Source organism: Aedes aegypti, chromosome 1, assembly GCF_002204515.2.
Source record: "Aedes aegypti strain LVP_AGWG chromosome 1, AaegL5.0 Primary Assembly, whole genome shotgun sequence".
Taxonomy (NCBI): Eukaryota; Metazoa; Arthropoda; class Insecta; order Diptera; family Culicidae; genus Aedes; species Aedes aegypti.
Window position 1 is genome coordinate 49,552,382 of NC_035107.1, and position 24,615 is coordinate 49,576,996.

Consider the following 24,615-nt stretch of genomic DNA (forward strand, 5'->3'; position numbering starts at 1 on the left):
TTTGTTACAATTGGCTTGTATGCTCTCAACGTGATTTTTGAAAGTTAAATTCTTAACTAGCATGCGCCCAAGATACTTAACATCATCTGACCAATTTATTGGAACCACTCTCAACGTGGCAACATGTCTACTTGAAGGTTTCAAAAAAAAGAGCTTTTGGCTTATGTGGGAATATTGTTAGTTGAGTTTTGGAAGCATTAGGAGAAATCTTCCATTTTTGCAAGTATGAAGAAAAAAATATCCAAACTCTTTTGCAATCTACTTCAGATAACACACAGGTTTCATCCTTTGGTGGAGAGGTCTGTGCCATCCGCAAACAAAGATTTTTGACATCCCTGAGTTCTGATGATAAACCTGAAGTGTACGATTTGTCAGATAACTTTGAATTATTCTAACAATGTATGTTGGAAATTAAAGTTTTTCAATTTCACAATCAAACCTTCATGCCAAACACTGTCGAATGCTTTTTCTATGTCTAGAAGAGCTACACCTTCCTTACCCGAGTGGTTAGAGTTCGTGGCTACAAAGCAAAGCCATGCTGAAAGTGTCTGGGTTCGATTCGCAAAATCTTAAAACTCAATAAAAGTCTTGAACGTGCTGCGAAATTGTTTCCAAATTAAGAAAAATACATGCTGATGGAAACGAAAGGATCCGTACTAAGTTCGGTTTAATTACGTGTGACAAAAGGATAACTTCGACTTGAATCAAAGGATTTCCCTCCCAACAATCTCAGCCCTTTTCCCGTTTACGACTTCATGCCCCGTCAATCGGAAAAGAACTTTCCGCCCCTTCAACCTAGCCATTCACCGCCAAATCGCCCCACCTGAAACTGTGAAGCCACTTATCTGTTCCACTTCACACTTCACCGGCGCCGAAGGGAAAGTTCATCACTCAATCAAGCGAAGCGTCTCAATCAATTTAACTCTCCTCGGTAGCTCTCGGTTGGTCGGTCGCCTGATCGGTTATCGGGCTCCCCATTCTCTCCAACGAAGCTTTCCAGACGGAAAACGACTTCTATCGTCATTGCTTTCGAATAGGTAAAAACGAAGAGCCTTCCTTAGCCGAGTGGTAACGTTCGCGGCTACGTAGTAAAGCGTGGGTTCGATTCCCAGTCGATCAAGGATCTTTTTCGTGAATTTACTAGATTTCCATGTGCATAAGTATCATCGTACCTGCTACAGGATAAACGAATGCGAAAAAAACAACTTCGGCAAAGAAAGCTCTCAGGTACTCAACTGTGGAAGCGCTCATGAGAACACTAAGCTGAGATGCAGGCTCTATCCGAGTTGGGACGCAATGCCAAGAAGTACCTACAGAGGAGGTAAAAACGAAACCAAGCTTCCGAATTCTCACTCACTCTCACGATAATGGATTTCTCCATCACCACAATTTTCAGCGAAAAGCTGCCTTGCGAAATTATCCGTCTACAAAACAAAGCGAAAATAGATAATGGCACAACTCCACAGCTGTGAGAATATTATTTTATCATTCTCCTCTCCATGGAGAACTTTTCATGTGTCCATCGCCACAAGCAGCAGTTGCTTTTATGCATCAAATTAACAGCTGCTTTCGTCAAGTTGATGTGGTAGCATAGATAGCGTGCACACATCGCGGTTGTTTTTAGCAATGTTCTAGGTTCGAATCCCGTTGCCGGCACTAGTTTTTGTGTATCCACATAGTGATAATTCTCGGGAGCAGTTGGTGAGCGATAATATGATGGAGTGAAAAATAAATTATCCCCAGAGTGGAGTGATTTTCAGTTATCCTCCATCGTAGCTCCAGGGAAAATTTGTGTGAGCGATAAAAGATGTTCACGTGAGGAAGCGAAAAAAGCATTCTCCTTACGTGTGAAAAATCGTAGATTTCGCATCATTGATACGAAAATTCAGAACCCTGAACGAAACAAAAAAAGTGGGGAAATAAATGCGAAAGAGATCACCATGCCAAAGGGCCACTTCCCCGATACAGGTGAAACGCACTCGAGGGCGAAGGGTGGAGCCACTCAACAGATTCTCATCGCCTGGAAAACGAACAACCAAACGGCTGATTCGTTCAAGTTTGAACCGAAAAAAAAAAATCTTCGACAGCAATCGGAAACGGATATCAACAATTTCCTTCGATTTCCGGCGTTTTGTTTCTGCTCGGTGCGGGGTCAATATTCGTTGCGTCGTTTGCAGTCTTCTAAATCGAGCAGATCGTGATTAAAGGGTGACGACTATTAAGGTGCCCTTGCCTTATCAAATGATTTTGAACTCAAATAATACAAGTATTCAATCGCTTGAATAATAATTTAACCGATGAAAACTTCAATCATGCTCATCAACAAGCTAATTTGGTTCCTATCCAAAATGGTGTAGTACAACCAGTGGTAATGTAGAAGGCTTGAATTTCGAGAAAGTCACGTGGCTCTCTGACTACAGTAGTTCAAAAACGTTGAATCCCATCAAGTAGCCTACAACAGCGATGGGCGTGAATTTCACTGACTTCACTGACTGTGATAGGTTTTGTTTGGCTACTGTAGAGTGAGTTTCAGATTTTTTGCCAACCCTGAGTACAACGTTCGAATGTTGAGCGCCTTCAAAGATTATAAGAATACGAATCTAATGACACATTGATTCAAAATTTTGGTCAATCCAATGCTGAGGAAATCAGCCATGTTTTTCCAGTGTGTTTTATGAAAAGTGTCACAACTTAAAGTTAAAATGAAGCATACAAAGTTGAGAAAGTGCTTTTGGTAAAATACAGGTACGTAGGTCTACGAAGTAAGAATAACGCATTGCCTTTCAAATGCGCCATAGAGAGTATCAATTGGACGTGTAATCACAAATATATGGACAATACACTTTTGTATGTTTTTTAGGGGGTGAACGCAAACTTTTGTACGGAAGTGTTTAAGCCAATCGACCTTATGCCAAACAGGAATCGACTGTGATGGAGGTTATGTATCGATGGGTTTTCGGCTTTCAGTCTATACAGATCATAAACGGATTTCTGTTCTTCACCTGACGTTGTGCCTAGAATAGACGACAAAACGAGTAAACGGAGTGATTGTCGTCTATCCTTCGCAAATGACACAATATATGCGACCGAAATCTCAGGTGTAGAACGGAAATCCGTTTATGATCTGTATAGACTGAAAGCTGAAAACCCATTGAAACTTATGCCAAAGGACTTTATGCCAAACGTCTTTATGACCAACAATTCACTAACATTTAATATAATTATTTGATGGGGTATCCAAACAAAGTGTTTCTGGTGAAAACTGAAGGATTTGCAGGATACTGATACCTTCTGAACTTTTCTCAAAATAGTATCTGAAGTGTAGCGGAGATAGGAATCTCTTTCAGTTATTATTTATTCTAATAATTTTGCATTAATTTGAAGGACTTCAGTTATGAGTTCAAAATATAAACATATGTTATTAGAAATTCTTCCGGCATTTATATTTTTATCTAAAACAAAATTTTGACAAATATTCATGGAGTACTTTCGGGAAAAATAAGCTGAACAAATCTTAAATAGAGCGGTTCCACGCCAAATCGGTAAACGATGAAACTCGACTACCTTGGATTCAAATGGAATTTTGCACATAGTTTCGATATAATAGAATAAGTTTTTTAAACTGGTGGAGAGATCATTTAAAATCAAGTGTAACTTCTGATAAGGGCGTAAGTATTTTTAGCATCACCATTAAAAGAAAAATGTACCTCGGAAACCGTTTGTTATAGAGAAAAAGTGTCTGAGGAGGGATGGTAGACAATCAAATAGGCTTTGTAAAAAAATATACACTGAAAAAAAAGCCATTGTTTACCTATGTCGATGTGCCCTTTTGAAATGTTTGTCCAGAAATGTGTAATTTTTAGAATAGTCACATATGACGACAACTTCGTTTTCTTGTAATGTTGCTTTTCTATCTTCAAGAAATGAAGATTGTTGCTTTTTAATGTAATCGTGAGTTACTAATTTCTCTAATTTTTCACTAAAATATGACACAAATTCATCCACTGGTTTTACTAATGCTTCCAAATCGCATCTATCGGTAGAAATCCACTGTTCAAAACTAATTTCAATCAAATTGACGTAACATTGTTGAAACGTTCAAAACGTCTTTTCTACGGCCAGAAATTGAATTTTCAGAAATGCACCAAAAGTTGCTCTTAGAAAAACTTTTTTATTTTAGATTGCACCATGTTGAAACTGTGCTTAAGCATTTGGTTTTACATTGAAATTTTACAGAAAAAATTTGGAAAAAAATCGAAGATACCTATTTTTTGCAATTTGTGTTTTAAGGTTTAATTTCGATTTTTTCAAGAAAATTAAAGTATTTTTTTTTCATGTGTATATTTTTTTTACAAAGCCTATTTGATTGTCTACCATCCCTCCTCAGGCACTATTTCTCTATAACAAACGGTTTCCGAGGTACAATTTTTTTAAATGGTGGTGCCAAAACTACATACGCCCTTATCAGAAGATACTCTCGATTCTAAACGATCCCCAATTATATGAGATAATTTTCGTCTCATATACTTAATACATCTGCGCAGTTTCATCCAAATCGGAATGGTACATGTCAGATTTCAGCATTTCATGGACGATTTCGCGTGGAACCGCTCAATAGATATGAATGCAATAATTAGCTTGTATTCCTCCTTGATGGGATATTTAAAGCAGCTTGAGTAAACCTGATTTCCGTTTCAACAGAATACTTAAAGTTTTTCTTAAAGTTATTTTGGAAAAAGTTTCCATGGAGAGCTGAGTACTCAGCGGTAAGTTTAACATGTCAGTGAGAGCTAGAGATTTACGATTCAAAAAAAAAAGGCTAATGGAGCAGCTTATTTTATTTTCCTGAAAAAGACAATTCAAAAATGATCACGGTGCGTTTTTTCAAAGGGACACAATTACCAAAGAAATTTATGGATAGATGGTTACTATGAGTATGTCCGCAAGATTTTTTGTAACTCATAAAGAAAATCACAGGGCACACTTTTGAGGCAAACTTTACTAAACTCCGGTGTAAACCGTAGTAGGAATTACTCGAGGAATGAATTCCCACAAAATGCTTTTGGGATATATAATGGAGAATTCCTGCGAAGTCTTTTTGGAATTTTGATATGGTATCACTTGAAAAATTCTTTGAAGAACCTTAAAAAAACACTGAATTATTTTTTTTGGAAGTAGTTCTAGATGAATTGTTGGATGTTTGTCTAAAAGCGTTTAAAAAATACTTGAAGAGTTTCTGAGGCAATCAATATGGAGAAAATTCTGGAGAACTTTCAGGGAGAATCCCCAATGGGATTTTTGGAGAAAAGCCTGGTGGAACTCGTGAGAAAATCGTCAATCTTAACTTGAATAATCCTTGTGTGGAATCATAGAGAATTCCATGGAAGAACTAGACGTGAAAAGAAAATTTTAAACAGTTCATTAATTGATGGACTTCCTGCAAAATATATGAGGACATAATTTCAAATAAACCTTTTTATAAACATCTGCAGCCAGTTGACTAGCTCGTCTTATTCTAGACGACCTCTTAGGGAACCTTCTAGGTGAGTTCTAAGGACCAATTCACAAATTTCCTTGAGATATTATTGCTCATGCAAAATTTGAAAAATATTAATACAAAAAGCGTTACGAAGGAGTGGGTGGGTGTCGAAAATGATCATTTTTGGCGTTATCAAATTTGTGAACAAACCCTAATATTAGAACTATTCAGTTACATGTAAACCACCCTGAGAGGTTGTTGCCTCCTCTGGCTGACGGAAACAAAAATCAAGATAAACTGGTTTGCTAGAGAGGTGAATTTTGAGATTTTAGAATAAGTTTATGTAAAATAGCGTCATGCCAAACTTTTAATATAGTGCTTGGAGTCCAACTAAAACCAGAGTAGTGTTTGATCTTTCGACCTTGACAGCAGTCGGATTACGGATCAATTGGTGAGCTCATTTCATGCTACTATTCCTAATCTATAAAATTTGTATGACTGCCGCGAAAAAGCTAAAACGGTCGTATGTTCCTGGTCCTGATGGATTACCGGCAATTATTATTTGTCGTTGTATTTCTGCATTGGTACAACCATTGTGCGATATTTTCAATCAGTCACTCCAGCAAGCAAAATTTCCACGCATCTGGAAACAATCGTTCATGACACCCGTTTTCAAACGCGGTGATCGCCATGATGTTACAAACTATCGGGGTATTATCAGCTGTTTCGAAACTGTTCGAAATAATAATGTGTGGAATTATCTTCGAAACAACAAAATGCTACATCTCCGTTGAGCAACACGGATTCATGCCTAGCCGATCGGTTACTACAAACTTGTTGACTTTTACGTCAAAATGCATGAAGAGCATGGAAGAAAAGGCACAAGTTGACGTAATTTATACCGACTTAAAAGCTGCGTTCGACAAGATTGACCATCGAATACTTTGCACAAACTGTCCCGCCTCGGAGTATCAACGCATTTGGTTTCTTGGATGGAGTCGTACCTTACGGGACGAGAGCTGCGAGTAAAAATCGATGGATGTGTATCATTACCCTTTTCGAACAAGTCTGGTGTCCCACAAGGAAGCAACCTTGGACCGTTGCTATTTATTATTTTCTTTAACGATGCTGGCTTGGTTCTCGGTGAAGGATTTAAGCTGATTTATGCCGATGATCTCAAACTGTACATTGTAGTACGGACTGAAAATGATTGTATGCGTCTTCAGAACTCGTTAACACTGTTTGCCGATTGGTGCCGCAGAAACAAGCTAATTATTAGCGTAGAGAAATGTCAGGTGATCACTTTTCACCGCAAGATGCATCCAATTGTTTTTCACTACGAAATTGATGGGATCATTCTCAATAGAGTTGATTATGTGACTGACTTAGGGGTTCAGCTTGATGAGAAAATGTCGTTTGAGCTGCATCGTTCTGCAATCATCTCAAAAGCAACGCGTCAGCTAGGCTTTATTTCCAAGGTTGCCAAGGATTTTTCAGACCCGCACTGCTGGAAATCATTGTATTTTTCCCTGGTACGCCCTATCTTGGAAAATGCATCCGTCGTTTGGCATCCGCACCAACTCACGTGGAGTCTAAGAATTGAACGGATTCAAAAGAGGTTCATTCGTTTGGCACTAAGAAACTTGCCATGGAGGGACCCCGATAACCTGCCACCGTATCCGGATAGATGCCGACTCCTGGGACTAGAAACATTGGATCGACGAAGAAAGGTACAGCAATCGTTGCTTATAGCAAAGTTGCTAAATGGCGAAGTCGATGCTCCAGAACTGCTTAGTTTGCTAGAATTTCGTGTTCCTAACCGAGTTCTCCGGAGTACAACACTGCTCCAATCAAGTTTCCATCGCACCGTATTTGGATACAACGAACCCATCTCAGCGTGCATCCGAGCATTCTCAGCTGTCGAAGAGTTTTTCGAGTTCGATGAACCGACGAGGCATTTTGCTAATAGAATACGATCTGTAGTTCAGTAATCTGTGTTAAGTGTATGTCATGTTCAAGTTTTTATTCATTAAGACTAATTTGTCCGATGGATTATTTTAAATACAAATACAAATTTAATCGTTACAACGGTGAGGCGTAAATATGATTTTTCAACAAACTATGAATGGTTCGTCACTGTGAGTGTCGACATAAACTCTGATTCATGAATTATTCATGTTCAACATTTTTTTTTGCTCTTTCAAAACAGTCCTTTCTTTTTACCTTTATTCTTGTAATTAAAAAAAAAAAAACTTTAAATTGTTCGACACTACAAGTGTAGACTTGCGAAAAGTTTACTTAATTCAACAAACTTAGGATGGTTCGCCACTGTAAGTGTCAGCATAAGAATAAGAGTGTTCTATGATGTTCCAGCCAATTAAGTTTTCATTTCTTTTCAAATAAATAAAATATAATAACACATGCTTTCGTCCTGACAGTTGTAGGGATGTTACATTTAGGTATTTGTTCAACAAACTTTGAAAGGTTCGTCACCTCAAGTGTCGGCATAATTTTCCTCTACTTAGAAATTGTTCATATCAAATGAAAATATTTTACTAACATATAAGCATGTTTATATCCCACAAATAATTATTTATCATGGTCTAATCACTTATCAAAGTGAATCCTGTGACTCAACGATCCTCCCCATTGACAAACATCCCTCCCAGTAAGCTTTGTGGAGATGCAGAGGCAAACACGGTCTCCAAATAGCAAAGGTTACACACTAACATTATTTCCCCCAATCCCACCTGACTGCAAGGACGTGGCCGGCGCCGTTATTGACACTGTATAAATAGAGGCATTTAATTATGCATACTGAAGAAGATTATGGCCAATCCCAGCCGAACTTCTAGTTGATTCTTTGTGCATTTTCACTGACTTCGGTCAATCACGGAATAGCAACCATTGCTATGTGTAGTCAGTCTAAGCTAAGCTAAGTTTTTGGAGTCCAACTAAAACCAGCCTTTTGTCGAAGATCTTAACGGACTTCATTTGATAGTTTTATCAACATTCCAGTAAGGAAACAGTCTTCAAATTTAACATCAAGTTTTTGGAAGGTTTTTGTCAAGCACCTACATCTTCAAATTGATTCGTCCATAAATTCTTCAAATTTAAATAATGTTTACAGCTTTTCTCAAATACATCTCTGAAAGAAGTTTTGGAGATATCCTTAGATGTATTTCATTAAAAATCTTTATTTTTTTAATCCTATCTCTATTATATTTAGTATTGATCAATGAAATTTTTCCAATAAGATCGGTTGAAGTATCTTTGATAATATTCTGGAGCATATCTGATTCCCATAAAAAAATACTAGGAGCAATGTGTACAGAAATGTCTTGACGATATTCCAAGGAACAAATATAACTTTAACTTAGAAGAAATGGTTTTTATGATTTTGAATTGATTTCTACAAAAATAAAAAAAAATACGGTTTTCCTGAAACAGTCCTTTGAGGAATTCTGTGTGTGATTTCTAAACTGCCTTTCTACGCCTACTTGTCTCATGTTCTAAGTTAACCGTATGAACTGTGAAACAAACATGCAACATATATGGGACAAGAGGAAATAATCGAAGGAATCTGTTGAGAAATTTAATGTATCATTATTGGATGTCTTAGAAAAATACTTAGAGAAATAAAAAAAACGAGAGCAATCTTTGAAGTAGTTTACGGAGGAATCTTTGCAACAAATTAAAGAGTCCCTCTGGCATTAAACTGTACAGAGCCTTAGCGCAACCTTTCCAGTGCGATACACATAATATCATAGTATTACGCTGTTTTGTCCCTCAAGTGCTATTCACAGTGGCCAAACTATAAAATTCATGATCTTTTTGTAGTGGAGCAATCGTCGGGTTTGAGATTGCAACTTAAAGACTCGAACGACATTCTGTTAACAATTTTTCTGGCACGAGGACGTGTTCAGTATTTTTTCGCGAGGAAATGGCTGACTCCCGTTCCAACAATGGCGTAGTTGAAGGCGCTCCCAAGCGGTAAGTTCCTTTTGCAGCTCAGAAAAATGTGGTAAATTCGCTGTTTTGCGAAAAAAAAAAAGTTCACAGATAGAGCATTTTGATTTGAAACATAAGCCCAAATTTGTGCGAAAAGCGTGGAGATAGGAAAAATGTGATTTAGAAAGATGGCGGCGGAAAACGATAAAGTCCGGCCTAAAAAAAAATGGATGGTGCAATACTGGCCAAACACAAAAGGAGTGAAGGGTCTCATGGCAAAAGAAAAAAATAAGATTATAAATACCAAAATAAAAAAGGAGCGAGAGGACTCCAGGTAAAAAAAATGAAATAAAATGAAAATAGCCAAAAACAAAAAGAGCGTTGGTCTCATGGCACTAATAAAAAAAAATCTTTAATGAACGTTAAACTGTACATATACAACGAAAAAAAAAATCGTTATTTTCAATTTGATGCATTACAGGAAAGCGAAGAAAAAAGCTTCTAAAGTGGAGCCAACGGCGAAAAAAAACTCTAAATTAAGTACGGCGGTTAAAGAGCTGGCCGCATCAGAAGCCAAAGTTGAGATGATACGCGCTGAGCTTGAAAAAGCTCATGAAACCATACTCTCCCTCCAAGCAACGTTGAAAGCCTCCGGAAGTAATTCGGTTGTAGTGAACAGCGAATCTGAGAGCAATGGTGGCAATGCGGCGGCGTCAAATGAACCTGTAAATAACGGAGCGGAAGCAAATACCGTCGAATTCGGAAGAGACATCGGTCCGTCAAGTACGCGATGCAATGGCGGACGTGCGGTGGCGTACAGAACATCCGGGAACAATGCTGAGGAAGTGAATAGCGTCGGCTTTGGTAGCGAAATAGGTCCTTCGAGCACACAGCGCAATGGTGGAAGAGAAAGTGAGGTTTCTCGTTTTATGTCGTCGGTAAATCAGATTTCGATTTCCACCGTCAATATACCGGAATGCAAGTCGTCGGTGGAAGGCGAGGAAATCGGAAAATTTGAATTAAAATCATGGAGAGACTTATTGGTAGACTCGATGACACTCGCTGGGATAACTGACGAACCAACTCAGTTCATAGTGTTCAAGATCAAAGCAGGCGCAAAGTTGATGGAAATATTCAAAAACACGACGACAACACCGGACAGTCCAAATCCAGACGCATACCCTTTCACAAACGCTATGCATAGGTTGAAGACCTATTTCGGGTCAAGTTCGGACATCATGCTGCAGCGCCGCAAACTGGCAATGATGATCCAAAAGCTAGATGAGTCTGATGTATATCGTTCATCATGAGGGTTGGAGCGATAGCCAGAATGTGTGATTATGGCGCCGAAAAGGAATTTGAAGAGATTGCCAGCACAGTAGCCGAACACGCCAGAAATAAAGAGGTGCGAACTACGGCACTGAGAACGCTTAGTCGTAAGGGTACGCTGACAGAGCTAATCGACAAAGTTCGCGAAATACAAACCGTCTGATATCGATGTTGGCGATGTTGTTCACCTTAGCCAGCAAAAAAAGGCTAAAACTGATCCAGTTTATTCATCGGAACGTTACACCGTTGTTGCGAGACAAGGACCTAAGGTAGTTATCGTAAGCCAAAGCGGAATCCAATACGCCCGAAACGTACAAGATGTCCGAAGAGCTTCTGGCATAGATTTGGAGAGGGACGAAGGGTTGGCAACTAAGGATTTCACTGATAAACAAGCTTCCACCCACGCGGCAGATTCAGGTGCGTACAATGCTAATGTGGCTCCAAATACTAATCTTCGGACCCGTACAAATCTAAGGAAACCTTCAAGATACAACAGCGACTACATCTACTACATTTTTGAGTAACGAACGTGTAAGCATGAGCATTCGATTAATTTGGTGGAAACTTGGAATTTGTGAGAAAATAAATTGAATGTTATATCACCTATAAATAAAAATAAATAAATGATTAGAAAAGAAAATTTTGAAATTGCTTCTGCGTTAAAACCTGCGTTGGATCCGTTTTAGAATGGGGAAAATCCTGTTTCGCTGAAACCCGATTTACAGCTACTCCGTTGAATCCCGTTTGTCGATGGGTTTCGTATATAAAGAGGATTCCAGACGGGAGGAAATCTCTTCAGGCGTCTGCATTTTGGTTCGGTGATAGTAAAGCATGAAACCACGGAATGCAACTGAGTTGGCTACAAAAACAAACAGTATAAGATTACCAACTTAGTTTTAGGAATTTTAATCATTCAAAGACTTACCGATGAGGCATTGTTCCTTTGCTTGATTGTCAGGCGTCAATTCCCATAAATATCGTCGAATATCAGCTTTTTTAAGGTATTATACACTATTTGATAAAATATGACGAAATGTAAATAACATTCACTTTCTCACTGATAGGTTTTTTTTTCTTCTCCTTTATTTTGGCACAGATCTATTGATCCATATTTGCCAGTGTGTCAAGTGATACGTGACCATTCAAAATGTCAGTTAACGAATCGTACGAATTTTAAAGTTGATTTTTCTCTCAAGTGTTTTGACCGATCAAAATCCAAGCAATCAACGGTTCTTTCATTGAAAAACAGTGCAAATTATTTTTCGCGAAAATAACGGATTCAAACATTTACTCTTGCTTCCTCCAGGAAGCTAGCAATTTGAGCATATTCATCACCATTTTTATTTTTTAAGATGTCGTATATTGAATTTTTTTGAACGAGTATTGGATATTTCCGTCTTATAGACGACAAATTGGAGCAATCAAAAAGTACATGTAGAAGGTCCTCTGTTACCTGGCATTTCTCGCACAAGTCCGAACTAATTAGATTCCATTTCGCTAATCTGTCATTAGTGGCTGTATAGAAGGTACGTATTCTCCCCATATTTATTATCTGACTAGTTGGTAAGCTTATGTGTTTAAACCATGGTTCCAATTTTAATTGAGTCAAAATTTTAAAGTGATCTTTTCCTTTTTCTCTCGATATTTCTGTATATTCTTTATTCCATTCCTGTAGCATTTCGTTTTTAAACCCTAATATGCAGTCATTTAATGTTAGTTGGTAGTTTTCTATTTGTGATTTTTTTATTCCCAGTTTGGCTGCTGTATCTGCTCTGTCATTCCCAGTTATGTTTGTGTGACCTGGTATCCACTGAATAATTATCTGCTGAATACTATTAAACTCTACTATTGAATAAAGATGGTGAATTAGATAGTTGTCTTCATTATTAGTATTAGCCAGTATACTACAACTACTTTGCGAATCTGTAAATATTACTATTTTAAATTGGTTTATACACTGATAGGTTTTTTTTAGAACACAATTTGTTGAATATGACAGCTCAACAGCTCAGTGCACGAAAATTTATATAAGGTACCGTGGGGCAAGTGGGTAATGGAATTCGTATAGTTGAGATTCTTCAAATTCTAGAGACTTTAAATTGAAACAAATGAGGTCGTGTATATTTTTTAGCTTGACTCCCACTAAATATAAGCAGCATGCTGAAATTGATTTTTATGAAAAATTAAAGAAAAAAATACAGAAAAAGTTTTTTGAAAAATGTCTCCTTACTTTTCACTTGCCCCAAAAGTGGGGCAAGTGAAAAGTTTACCGTTTTGAACAATACATTCAAAAACAAACAGTTATATCCACGATTTCTATAAGCTTTAACATTTGTTAAGGCTTCCCAATGAACAATAACATACGTAATATGTAAACAAAGAAAATGTTATTCTTTTCATTTGAATTTTCTTCTGTTCAGTTATGTTAGTTGAAATGATTCGACAACATTATAACTGCAAATTTCCAATGTTAGTTCTTACATTATAGGACAGCAATTGCATTTCTGCTCTGTATAATTCCCACCGCTCGTTATTTGTTTTTGAGAAAGTCGGATATGACGTCGGATAACTCTTCGGGAGAAATCAAACGGAATCCTTCAATAACGTATTTAGAATCTTTTTTATGTGGATAGACCTATATCCCATTTTTATGTTTTGAACTAGCTTTACATAGACATTCCACGAGATTTCGGTGTGTTCTCTAATATTGCAACTTTTCAGTCAACGTCTTCCATTTAATTGGCTGCCCGAAGTAGACATATTAATATTGTAATGTTTGGCAACATCTATTAGAGAAATTCCACGATTTCTAATAGCTTTTAACGCTTGAGCGTAGTGTTTCTTGAATTATCAGCACGTTATGCTTTTCTATGATAATTGCGAACCAATTTTACTTATGGCTACTTAAAGAGAAAACACAAATTCAATCTCTAATGATAAACTTTTCACTTGCCCCACCTGATAAGAAAATTGACGGTGTTTAAATTTAGTTATTTTTAGGTCTACGTCGAATTAATTCTAAAACTTTTTTTATTGCAGTTTGAAACCGTCACAGAGGACAACTAAGAAGTGGTCCAGGAAATTATTTTCCGCAACTTTTTTCCACTGAAAATATTAAAATAAGATTGTACGCCTCCAACTTGTTACGTAGTAACAGTCGACAGGTTAACCATTTTTCACTCTATTATGCAATAATGGCTGAAAAATCTCATAAATCTCTTACCTATCGTAATGTTCTCAATGACCTCAAAGGTTTACGCATGAGTTTAAAACGTTAATTCACTTATTCAGTGAAATATATCAATTGTTTTCACTTACCCCATTTACCCACTTGCCCCGCGGTACCTTACACGAAAAACGGATATAACAGTACTATGCACGGAAACCAATTTACATTTCAAATTTAATTCAAAAGAATCTTACACTGAAACAAACGTTGAAGTAATGAGAACAATGAACAAGTTTTAAATTTACTATTCCAATCACGATTGAGCTATCAAGAACGCTTTTTATTTGCGTGTTGTTCCCTATCGATCCAACCGCATCGATAGCCGAGCGGTAAGCGTTCGCGCTTGACAATCGAGAGATCCTCGGTTCGATTCCGATCTGCTGCAAGTTTTAAACATGATATAGTAATTTTTACTGTCGAAATCGTGCCATGGTAAAATTGAATGCACAAAATATTTGAAATAAGTGCAATTTTAGTCTGCACAAATCAAGTGTCGTTGTGTATTTAATTTAACACTCTAATATAGTATTTTCAACTGCAACGCTGTTTTCAGTGTAGCCAAACAGCAGTTAGTTTCAATGCAGAAAAAAAAATTGTACCTTAAAATACTAGTTGTTGAAAGCGATAATTGTAAAGTACTTGGAAAGATTTTTGACTCTAATCAGAACTTTTCTATTATTGCGATTATTACAATATGAGTCTACGGTAGAACTTGACGGCTACCGCGAAACGTCAAATTTTCAAAAGAACCGCAATATTATACGGTTTTAATTGAGGGTCCGAGAGTAGAGAAGGGAAATAATGTAGTGGGTGGAATGGAAATAGAAAACGAAATGTTTCAAAGCAACATTAAAGTAATAAAATCCCAAAAAAAAAACAAATTACTGGCAACACGATCATTCTGAGAGAGCCTGGAATACGAGAACTTGTACGTGAATGATTTTTGTTCGGCTGGATATTTTATCCATCACATCATGCGAGTCTGACCCGAATAAAGAATCGTATAAGTTCGTATCCACAAGCATTAATGTTTGAGCATAGTAGTATAGACATTTTCACGGGATGTTTACAGATCATTTGTTTTCGAGGTTTTATGACCGTGTTCCTCTGTGATAATGACCACATAGTACACGCAGTTGTAAACAAAAGCACTCAGAAACGTCAAATGAAAAAAATTGTAAGAACAAAACTGGAAAAAAGAGAAAGAGAGACACTACGAGAGCGTACACGGCACTGGAAGCAATCGTCGGGTTTGAGATTGCAACTTAAAGACTCGAACGACATTCTGTTAACAATTGTTCTGGCACGAGGACGTGTTCAGTATATTTTCGCGAGGAAATGGACTTTTGATTTGTGGTTTTGACGTTTTACATCTGATAGAACATAATCAGGGAATAAATCTAAAACTAAATCTACGAGAATCCCGAAATTTCTGATAGATTCCTCAACAATAGGGTAACGACTGTTTATTTTGATCTTAATCGCTAACAGTTGGCGCCAGTGGCAAAAAGTACAGACAACAACCCTTCGAACATTCAGTTTATCTGTGCTGGCCGCCTAGCGGCGACACTGATGTGTGTATACCTTTCACTGATCGCGCTACGCTGGATTCTCAAATTTCTCAAATTTCAAACACAAGCGCATGGAAGAATGGTACACAGTTCGAACGAAACGTGTAAATTTCTGAGACATATAATGCACATAATTGGAGCGTGGAATATCATGGATATTTACATGGTATGTCATGTAAACTTCAATTATATTTAATGTAATCGAGCAGGATCCTGAGTGGTTACATGACATATAACACATTTTTACATGATTTCAAACTGAAATTTACATGACATCATGTTTACATCGCATAAATGAAGTTTACATGACGTGTAATCTTCATTATTTTTAATTGTGTAGTCGGTGAACTGTCAAAACGTATGGAAAATAATGAAAAACATTAATTACTTGCAATTAGGAAACTAGATCGAAAAAGTAGTGATTAGAAATGAAGCGTAATATGAATACATAACTTTTTGTGTTTAGTTCATCTTCCATTGTGCTTTCTTTGCTTCAGGATTTCGTTTTTACTACCACTGAAAAAGGGTCATCTATTGCCTTTTCAGTTTTGAATATCGCCCTATTTGAAATACTATTTTTAATTATTCCTGCAGAAATTCGGTAATTTATTTTTGTGAGAAGTTTAGGTGGATTCCTAGGTATTAATGATGGTACTGTCACACATGAACGTGTTGTATCCTGAATCAATAACTGGTCAGTATCTCTGCCAGTCAAGTTTACGACCTTTTTACAATATGGATTTTGTTTTAAGAGGAAATTAACCATCATCAGATTTTGCCCAAACCTACCAAAACGGATGCCCCCAGGATGTACCAGAAAATGTAATCATTTTCAACCAAATATAGTTATATTAACAAAATATTGTTAACTTGTTGATTTCCGTGTAGAGCCATGAAGATGGTCCAATAGCCGAACCGAAGCGTCGGCGATGACAAATAATTAATAAACGCAATTTTGAAAGACTGCAAGCCGGAAATTCCCGACATAAGTTAATAACCATTATCGGTAATTTCCGATTGAGTGACACCACTTCTTCACGTCAATTACTGACAGTAATCCCCAGCAAAACTGTCAAATATGACGTAGATATGCCACGTGCTAAACATACAAATAAAAATAAAACCCATTCCCCGTTAAGCCGAAATTTACCAATACCCTCTTCAAACATCGTTTCCCATCGAACCGAATCGAACCCCAAAAACTCACCTGTTGTACATCAGCACATCGGGCTTCCACAGTCTATGCGGCGGTATCCGCAAATCCCGCACTCCACCGTACTCGGACGAATTCCATCGCACATTCATGTCGTTCCATTCCTGCAAGGAAACCAAAAGAGAAAAAAACGGTTGAAAAAATGAGAATCACTTTCCCATCAATCGTCATCATCATTCGAAAATGAAACCCCATATTTGCTCACACACAGACACCCACACCCAAACGATTATCTTTCTCAAATTGTTATGGCAGCGCGTTTCCCAAAAAGTTTCAACCGTAAAAACACACAAATCAAATTACGCGCTGTCGACACTGACAAACGATCTCAAACACGCACACACACACATACAGGCCCACTCAGAGATCAAACACCGCACCGACTCACTCCTAATTGGAAATTTAATTTTGCATGACATTTGTCGGTTTCCCGCCGGGTGAATTCCGCCGGGACAACGACGGTGGCGACATCTACTTTTGAACGAGCGAAAATGGACGCGCTAGGGTGGTTTGCATGCCTGTAGGGATGTCACATTTTTTTTTGTCGAACAATGATACCATGAAAATGAGTGCAGTAGTTGAACCGATTTTATAAGAAGTCTCTTATAATTTTTGGAATGTTTTGGAAATTATTAACAAATGAGATTAAATTTGGATTAATTCTTCTAATTTACTCAATGTTTTTGAAACACCCCTAAGTTATTAATTGCTATTTATACAAACAATGAAGTTGACGTTTGATATGCTGTGGCTTGCTGCGTTTTTTTTTTTTGAAAAGCCATTGGAAATTTCAGTTTTGCTCCGAAGTCAGCAAATTTCCACCAACAAACTGTTCAATTGAGCTGTCATATCAATCTGACATGGAAACTGGATTAGAAAACTGCCCCGCATTACGAGCGTGGGAAAATTTGCCAATCAAAACTCTGTCCGTACCTCTTTTGCCAAATTCCAGCTGTCTGTCAGTCACTCCTGGGGTTGCACAGTGGCCAAAAACTGATCATAATTAGCAAAAAATTCTACTAAACTTCATGAGCATGCGTAAGAGGGTATCATAATGGAGCATAATGGAGTCTAACGGGAGCATGGCAGATTTGAAGGCGATTTGAGAGTGAATTCGAATATAGGGTGAGGAATGTAAAGGGGATACAGAAAAGCGTGTAATTATCCAAATTTCATAAACGCCCTCACTGGAATCTTGCATTCCCTCATAAGAGAGTACATGTCAGACTCGATTATCCGGAGTATCGATTTTTTTCTCACTCCAGATAATCAAATCACTAAGAAAAAAATTAAAATCTTCGATAAAAGAACTTAAATATTATTTTTTTTTTCATTGTTTTTGTAGCCAGACATTATTTCTAGGAACAGTAGGGGTATTTACAAGAAAAACAAATTTTGACCAGCATACTCAAAAAAACACTTTTTCAAACCCCCCTGTTCTGAAATACGTTCAAAACTGCAAAACCAATAATTTTGTATATTGCAATACCCAATAATCTCAGATTTATGCATAATAATTGAAAAACAAGAACACCAAAAAACAAATTTCCGATAATCGAGTCCAATATTCCGAATAATGGAGTCCGACCTGTACCAAAAACGGCTCTGGAACGCAATTTTGCCCCCCTAAGACATCCTTGGACACTGTCACATTTCTCCTAAACTTCATAAGCTGATATAAGAGGGGGGTCATAATACGGCTCTGGATCGCATTTTTGCACTCATTCAAGCACTCATCCTCTCAGACTTTTTTGAGCACGGTTACACTTCTACTAAGCTTCAAGAGCTTGCGTAAGAGGGGGGTCATAATGGAGCATAATGGTGCCTAGGGGGCATGACGTATTTTATGGCGACTTGAAAGGCTATTCAAGGCAGGAAAACCCCAATTCCATTATGGCACCTATTTGAAATAAGGCGGTCATAATGGACCATAATGGTGCCTACGAGAAGAAATTACGACTTATTAGACGGATTAAGGAACTCTTGGAAGAACGCTTACGGAATTATTGAAGGAACTCTCGATAAAAACCTTGGAGGAACTGTAATGTAATCCTAAAGGAATTAGGAGGATCTTCTAAATGAAATCATTGAGGAACTCCTCGAGGAATTCTTGGAGAATTCCCGGGAGTGTTCCTGGTGCGATTCCTAGAGAAACTTCGGTAGACTCCTGGCTCCGGGATTCTTCGACCAACTGGTGGGGAAATTCCTGAAGGAACAAACTACGAAGTAATTCCTAGAGAAACTCCGGAGCCATTTTGGAAGGAACTCCAGAGAGGCATTTCCGGTGGAGCTCCTAAAAAATTGCCGGAGGAACTTCGGAGATTTTTCCGAAAGAACTGCCCAGAAATTCTCGGAGGACTTCTCAAGGAACTCCTGCCAAAAACTTTGAAAGAATTCTTAAAGGAATTTCTAGAGGAACTCCGAGGGAATTCCTGAAGAAACTCCGAAGCAAATCCTGGAGAAACTTTGAAGAAATGCTCGGGGTAACTATGAAGGATTTCCCGCAGCAACTCCCAGCGGAGCTCTGGAGCATTTCCCGAAGGAAGTCTGGAAGAACTCCGCAGAAATTGCTGGAAAAAAATATATTACTCTTAAAAAATTATTGGAGGAAAGGCCGTAGCAATTCTGAACGAATTCCCGAATGAGCTCTGAAGGAATTCCTGGAGGATCTTCTGAATTATTGCTAAAAAAAAACTCAGGAGAACCCGTGAAAGAAACTCCGGGAGAATTGCTGGAAGAAATGCGGAGGAATTCATGAGGCAAATCCGGAGATAAATTGTGGAAGAATTCCTGAATGAACTACGGAAAAATTCCTGGAATTCCCGGTGGAACTCCGAAGGAATTTTCGGTGGAGTTCCGAAGACTTTCCCGGAAGAACCTCTGAGAAATTTCCGGAGGAGCTTCGCAGGAATTCACGGCGAAAATTTTGATAGAATTCTTGGAGGAATTTTTTGGAAAATTCCGAGAGAATTCCTGGAGTAACTCCGAAGCAAATCCTGAAGGAACTCTGAAGAAATTCTAGGAGGAAATTCTGAAAGGATTCCCGGTGGAGCTCTGGAGCATAATTCAGAGGAAATGTGTAGAAAGTACGAAGAAATTGTTGAGGGAACTCTTCAAAAACTGTTGGAGGAAGGCCCGGAGCAAAACTGATGAAATTCCCGGAGGAGCTCTGAAGGAAATCCTGGAGAAACTCTGTATTAATTGCTGGAAGAACTCCGGAGAAATTGGTGAAAAAACTTCGGAAGAATTGCTGGAAGAGCTGCGGAGGAACTCATGATGCAATCAGGAAAAAAATTTGGGGAATGCCTGAATGAACTATGGAAAAACTTCAAAAGGAACAGTGAAGGAATTCCAACGGAATTATTTACCAGTGGAGTTCTGGAGGAACGTCGTAGCAAACGCTGGATACAATCCAAAAAAAATGTTGAAGAAACTCCGAAGGAATCTCTGGAGCAGCTCAGGAGGCATTAATGGTGAAGCTGCTAAGGAATTCCAGAAGGAACTACAAAAGAGAACCCAGATGAACTTCAAAGAAACTGCTGAAGGAATTCTAAAGAACTCACGGAGGAGCTTCGAAAAAATTCTCGGTGAAACTCCAAAGTCTTGTCTTGAAGAATTGCTGAGAAAATCTTGGAGGAGCTCCAATGGAGGATCATGGCCAAAATTATGGAAGATTTTTTTGAGGGATTCCTAGACGAACTCCGAAGGAATTTCTGAAGAAAATCAGAAACGAATCCTGAAGGAACTCTGAAGAAATTCTAGGAGGTGCGCCCGGATTAACTCTGAAGGAGTTTCCGCAGAAAATGTGGAGCTTCTCCCGAAGGAACTCCGAAGATATTTTTAGAGGAAGTACTCAAAAGATATTGGAGGAATATCCGGAGTAAATCTGAAGAAATTCCGAAGAAACTCCGAAGGAAGTCCTGAAGGAATTTTTAAGGATTTCCTGCAGGAAATCTAAAGAAATTCCTGGAGAAACTCCGGAGAAACTGGAAACGGTTCTGGAGGAACTTAAGAGCATCCAACGTTTGCTCCAGAAGATTTATGAAATAACTTCGGAGAATTTCTGGAGCAACTCAGGAGAAATTTTCTGTGGAGCTCCTCAGGAATACCCCAAAGAACTACAAAAGAGTTTCCTGGAGGAATTCCAAATTAATTTGCGGTGGTTCTCAGGAGTCTTTTCCGGAAGAACTGCTGAGAAATTCTTGGAGGAGCTCCAAAGGAATTCCCGGCAAAAAATTTGAAATTATTTTTGAAGGAATTTCTAGAGGAACTACAAAAAATTCCTGAAGAAAAATTCCTGAATGAATTCATGGAGAGACTCCAGATTTCTGAAGAAACTCCAAAGAAAATCATGGAGGAACTCAAAATAAATTCTAGGAGAAATGCTTTTAGTAACTCTGGAGGAATTCACGGCGGAGCTTCAGAGCAATTCACGGAGAAAGTCTGGAGGAACTCCAAATAAATTCCTGGTGGAGCTCTTATAAATATTGAAGGCATCCCTAGAGAAATTCTGAAGGATTTCGTAGAGGAATTTTTAAGGATTTCCTGAAGGAACTCTAAAGGAACTCCTGGAGAAAATGTGGAAAAAAATAAATTCCGAAAGAATTGCTGGAGAAACTAAGATGGAATTAATAAAGGAAATCCGGAAAGAAATCTGTAAGAATTTCCGAATGAACTACGGAAAAACTCCAAAAGGAACTGTGAAGGAAATCCAAAGTAATTACATGTGGAGCTCTGGAGGAACTTCGGAGCATTCAACGTTTTCTCCAGAAGAATTGATGAAAGAACTCCAGAGGAATTTTTGGAGCTACTCAGGAGGTACTACGAAGGAGAACCCGGATGAACTCTAAAGGTGTTCTCGGAGGAATTCCGAAGCTCAGGAGACTTTTGTAGAGGAACTGATGAGAAATTTCCGGAGGAGTTCCGAAGGGATTTTCGGCAAAAAAAATTGATAGAATTCTTGGAGTAGTTCTTAGGGGAACTCCGAAGCATTTCCTGGAGAAACTCTGAAAGAGTTCATGGAGAATCTTCTATGGAGCTCTTACGAAGAAAATCATTGAGGAACTCTAAAGAAATTTTTGGAGGAATGTCGGGAGTAACTCTAGAGGACTTCACGGTGGAGCTCTGGAGCATTTTCCGGAGAAAGTCTGAAGGAACTCCAATAAAAATTCTGGAGAAACTCTTAAAAATATTGCTTGAATGCCCAGAGAAACTCTGAAGGATTTCCTGGAGGAGCTCCTAAGGAATTCCTGGAGAAACTCCAGATTGGTTGCCTATGGTACTCGTGAAGGAATTCATAGGGAGAATCCGGAAATATTTCTAGAAACACTCTGGAAGAATTTCTGATTTAACTACGGAAAAATCCTTAAATGAACTTTGAAGGAAACCCAAATTGATGAAGAAACTCAGGAGGAATTGCTGGTGAAGCTTCTAGGGAATTCCCTAAGGAACTACTAAAAAAAACCTGGATGAACTACAAACGAACATTCGTGAGACTTTTGAAGAATTCCCAATGAAGCTTCGAAGGAATTTTCGGTGAAGCTGCTGAGAAATTCCCGGAGGAGCTCCGAAAGAATTCACGGCAAACATTATGAAAGAATTCTTAGAGGAATTTCCAGAGCAACTCTGAAGGAATTCCTGGAGAAACTCCGAAGGAATTCCTGCAGAAATTTAGAAGTTATTCCTGGAGAAACTCCGAAGCAAATCACGGAGGAACTCTGAAGAAACTCCAGGAGAATTGCCCGGAGTATCTCTGAAGGATTTCCCGGCTGAACTCTGGAGCATTTGCCGGAGGAAGTCTGGAAGAACTCCGGGGAAATTGGTGGTGGAACTTTTAAAAAGTATTAAAGGAATGCCCAGGGTAATTTTGAGAGAATTCTTAGATGAGCTCCGGATTAATTGCCGTGGAGAAAGCCATTAGGGAAATCTGAGAAATCCCTGGAAGAACTCTGGAAGAAGAAATCCAAAGGAATTCCCGGTGGATTTCTGGAGATACTTCGGAGGATATTTTGGATTAAATCTAGAAGAATTGCTGAAAATACTCCGGAGCAATGTGTGGAGCTACTCAGGAGGAATTATCGGCGAAGATCTGGAGAAATTGTCGGAGGAATTCCGAAAGAATTTCCGGAGGAGCTCTGACGAAATTCTTGGAGAAAATCTGGAGCAATTACTGAAGAAATTCCAGGAGGACAATCCCTTAGGAACTTCTGGAGGAAATCTTCGGAGAACTTCCTGGACGAAATCTACTGAGAAATTTCTTAAGAAAATATCCAGAGGAAATCCCAGGGGGAATTTCATGCAAGAAATTCCTGGAGGAAATCCTGGATGAAATTCAAGCAAGAATTTCTGTTGGATATTCTTTTAGCAACATCATAGGTGGAAATCCTAGAAAAGCTCCTGGAAATTTTTGTAGGAGGACTTCGTTGCGTAATCTTCAGTTGTATCTAGATGTAATCTCCTATTCTAATAAGCATCATCACTTCCAATTTTATTTTTAACTGCTTTTATCCAATTTTTCCCCACTTCGATCCATATGGAATTGGAAAACACGGAGCAGGATCACACGAGCCGGAGGTAATATGATAAGCCCAATTTCAATATGAATCCTATTATCGTTACGACGTGTAATCGCAATCCGCCACCGCCTATGGAAGCCTATAGGCCCCTTTCTCGCCGCGTCGAACGTGAGTAGAGTGTGTAAAATCGTAAGCCGGTCGGCGGCCGTTTTGCGCCTTTTTCTGGGGGGCCGGTCCGAGGGATTGGATATAACTTTGTAACGGTATTTTAAATGGGGATTGAGGATTTTTTGTTCACTGTTGCTTCGGGATCAGGTTGTCTGCTGGTAGTAGATGAAGGGGGGGGGGGTGACATGGAACAGTGATGGAGGGGAAATATAAGCTTTTTGACTTTTGAAGTGGATCAACTGGGATTTGAATGGTCTCTCGTTTGAATAGCGGGGGATAGACATTGGAAAACTGGTATAGGTATGTAAATTGGTCATAGAGGATGAAACTAGGCGGAAACTTGATCGAATTATTTCGTCGGTACGTGGTTGGGAAACCATATGATTTGATTTCAACGTAATTGCATCGCATTTTCTTTGATCACATTAATATTATGGAACGAGAGCTATATTTTATCATTGCAATGCAAAACAGTTTGCTTTACCAAAATTTCAGATAAATGCTGCTGGAATAAGCAAATTTATAAAATAAGGCATTCACTTTGGGCCTTCCTTAGCCGAGTGGTTAAAGTCCGCGGCTACAAAGCAAAGCCATGCTGAAGGTGTCTGGGTTCGAATCCCGGTTGGTCCAGGATCTTTTCGTAAAGGAAATTTCTTCGACCTCCCTGTACATAGAGTGTCATCGTACCTGCCACACGATATACGAATGCGAACATGGCAACTTTGGCAAAGAAAGCTCTCAATCAAAAGCTGTGGAAGTGCTCATAAGAACACTAAGCTGAGAAGCAGGCTCTGTCCCAGTGAGGACTGACTATTAATTCTACCAAAACGAAGTACATGGTTACAGGTAGAGATAGAGTCAGGCATGGTGGTGTAGTTGCTGAGGTAGTGTTTGATGGGGATGTGTTTGAAGTTGTTGAAGAATTTGTTTATCTTGGAACACTTGTGACATGTGACAACGATGTTTCCCGCGAAGTGAAAAGACGTGTTGCGGCTGCGAATAGGGCCTTTTACGGACTACGTAACCAGCTTAGGTCCCGCAGCTTACAAACGGAAACAAAATTCGCCCTGTATGAAAAACATTGATTCTTCCGGTGGCTCTCTACGGGCACGAAGCGTGGACGTTGAAAGAGTCAGATCGGAAAGCTCTCGGTGTTTTTG

The 24,615-nt window shown here is 38.6% G+C and overlaps 1 protein-coding gene across 1 annotated transcript in view; it reads right to left on the bottom strand.

Annotated features, from left to right (window-relative positions):
• The window catches only part of LOC5569480 (neuronal acetylcholine receptor subunit alpha-7), a 716,979-nt gene that overhangs the window by 260,641 nt on the left and 431,723 nt on the right, over positions 1-24,615 (bottom strand). The window contains exon 4 of the mRNA XM_021846964.1: positions 16,767-16,876. Coding sequence (XP_021702656.1) covers positions 16,767-16,876 — 110 coding nt within the window. The remainder of the gene's footprint in view (positions 1-16,766; positions 16,877-24,615) is intronic.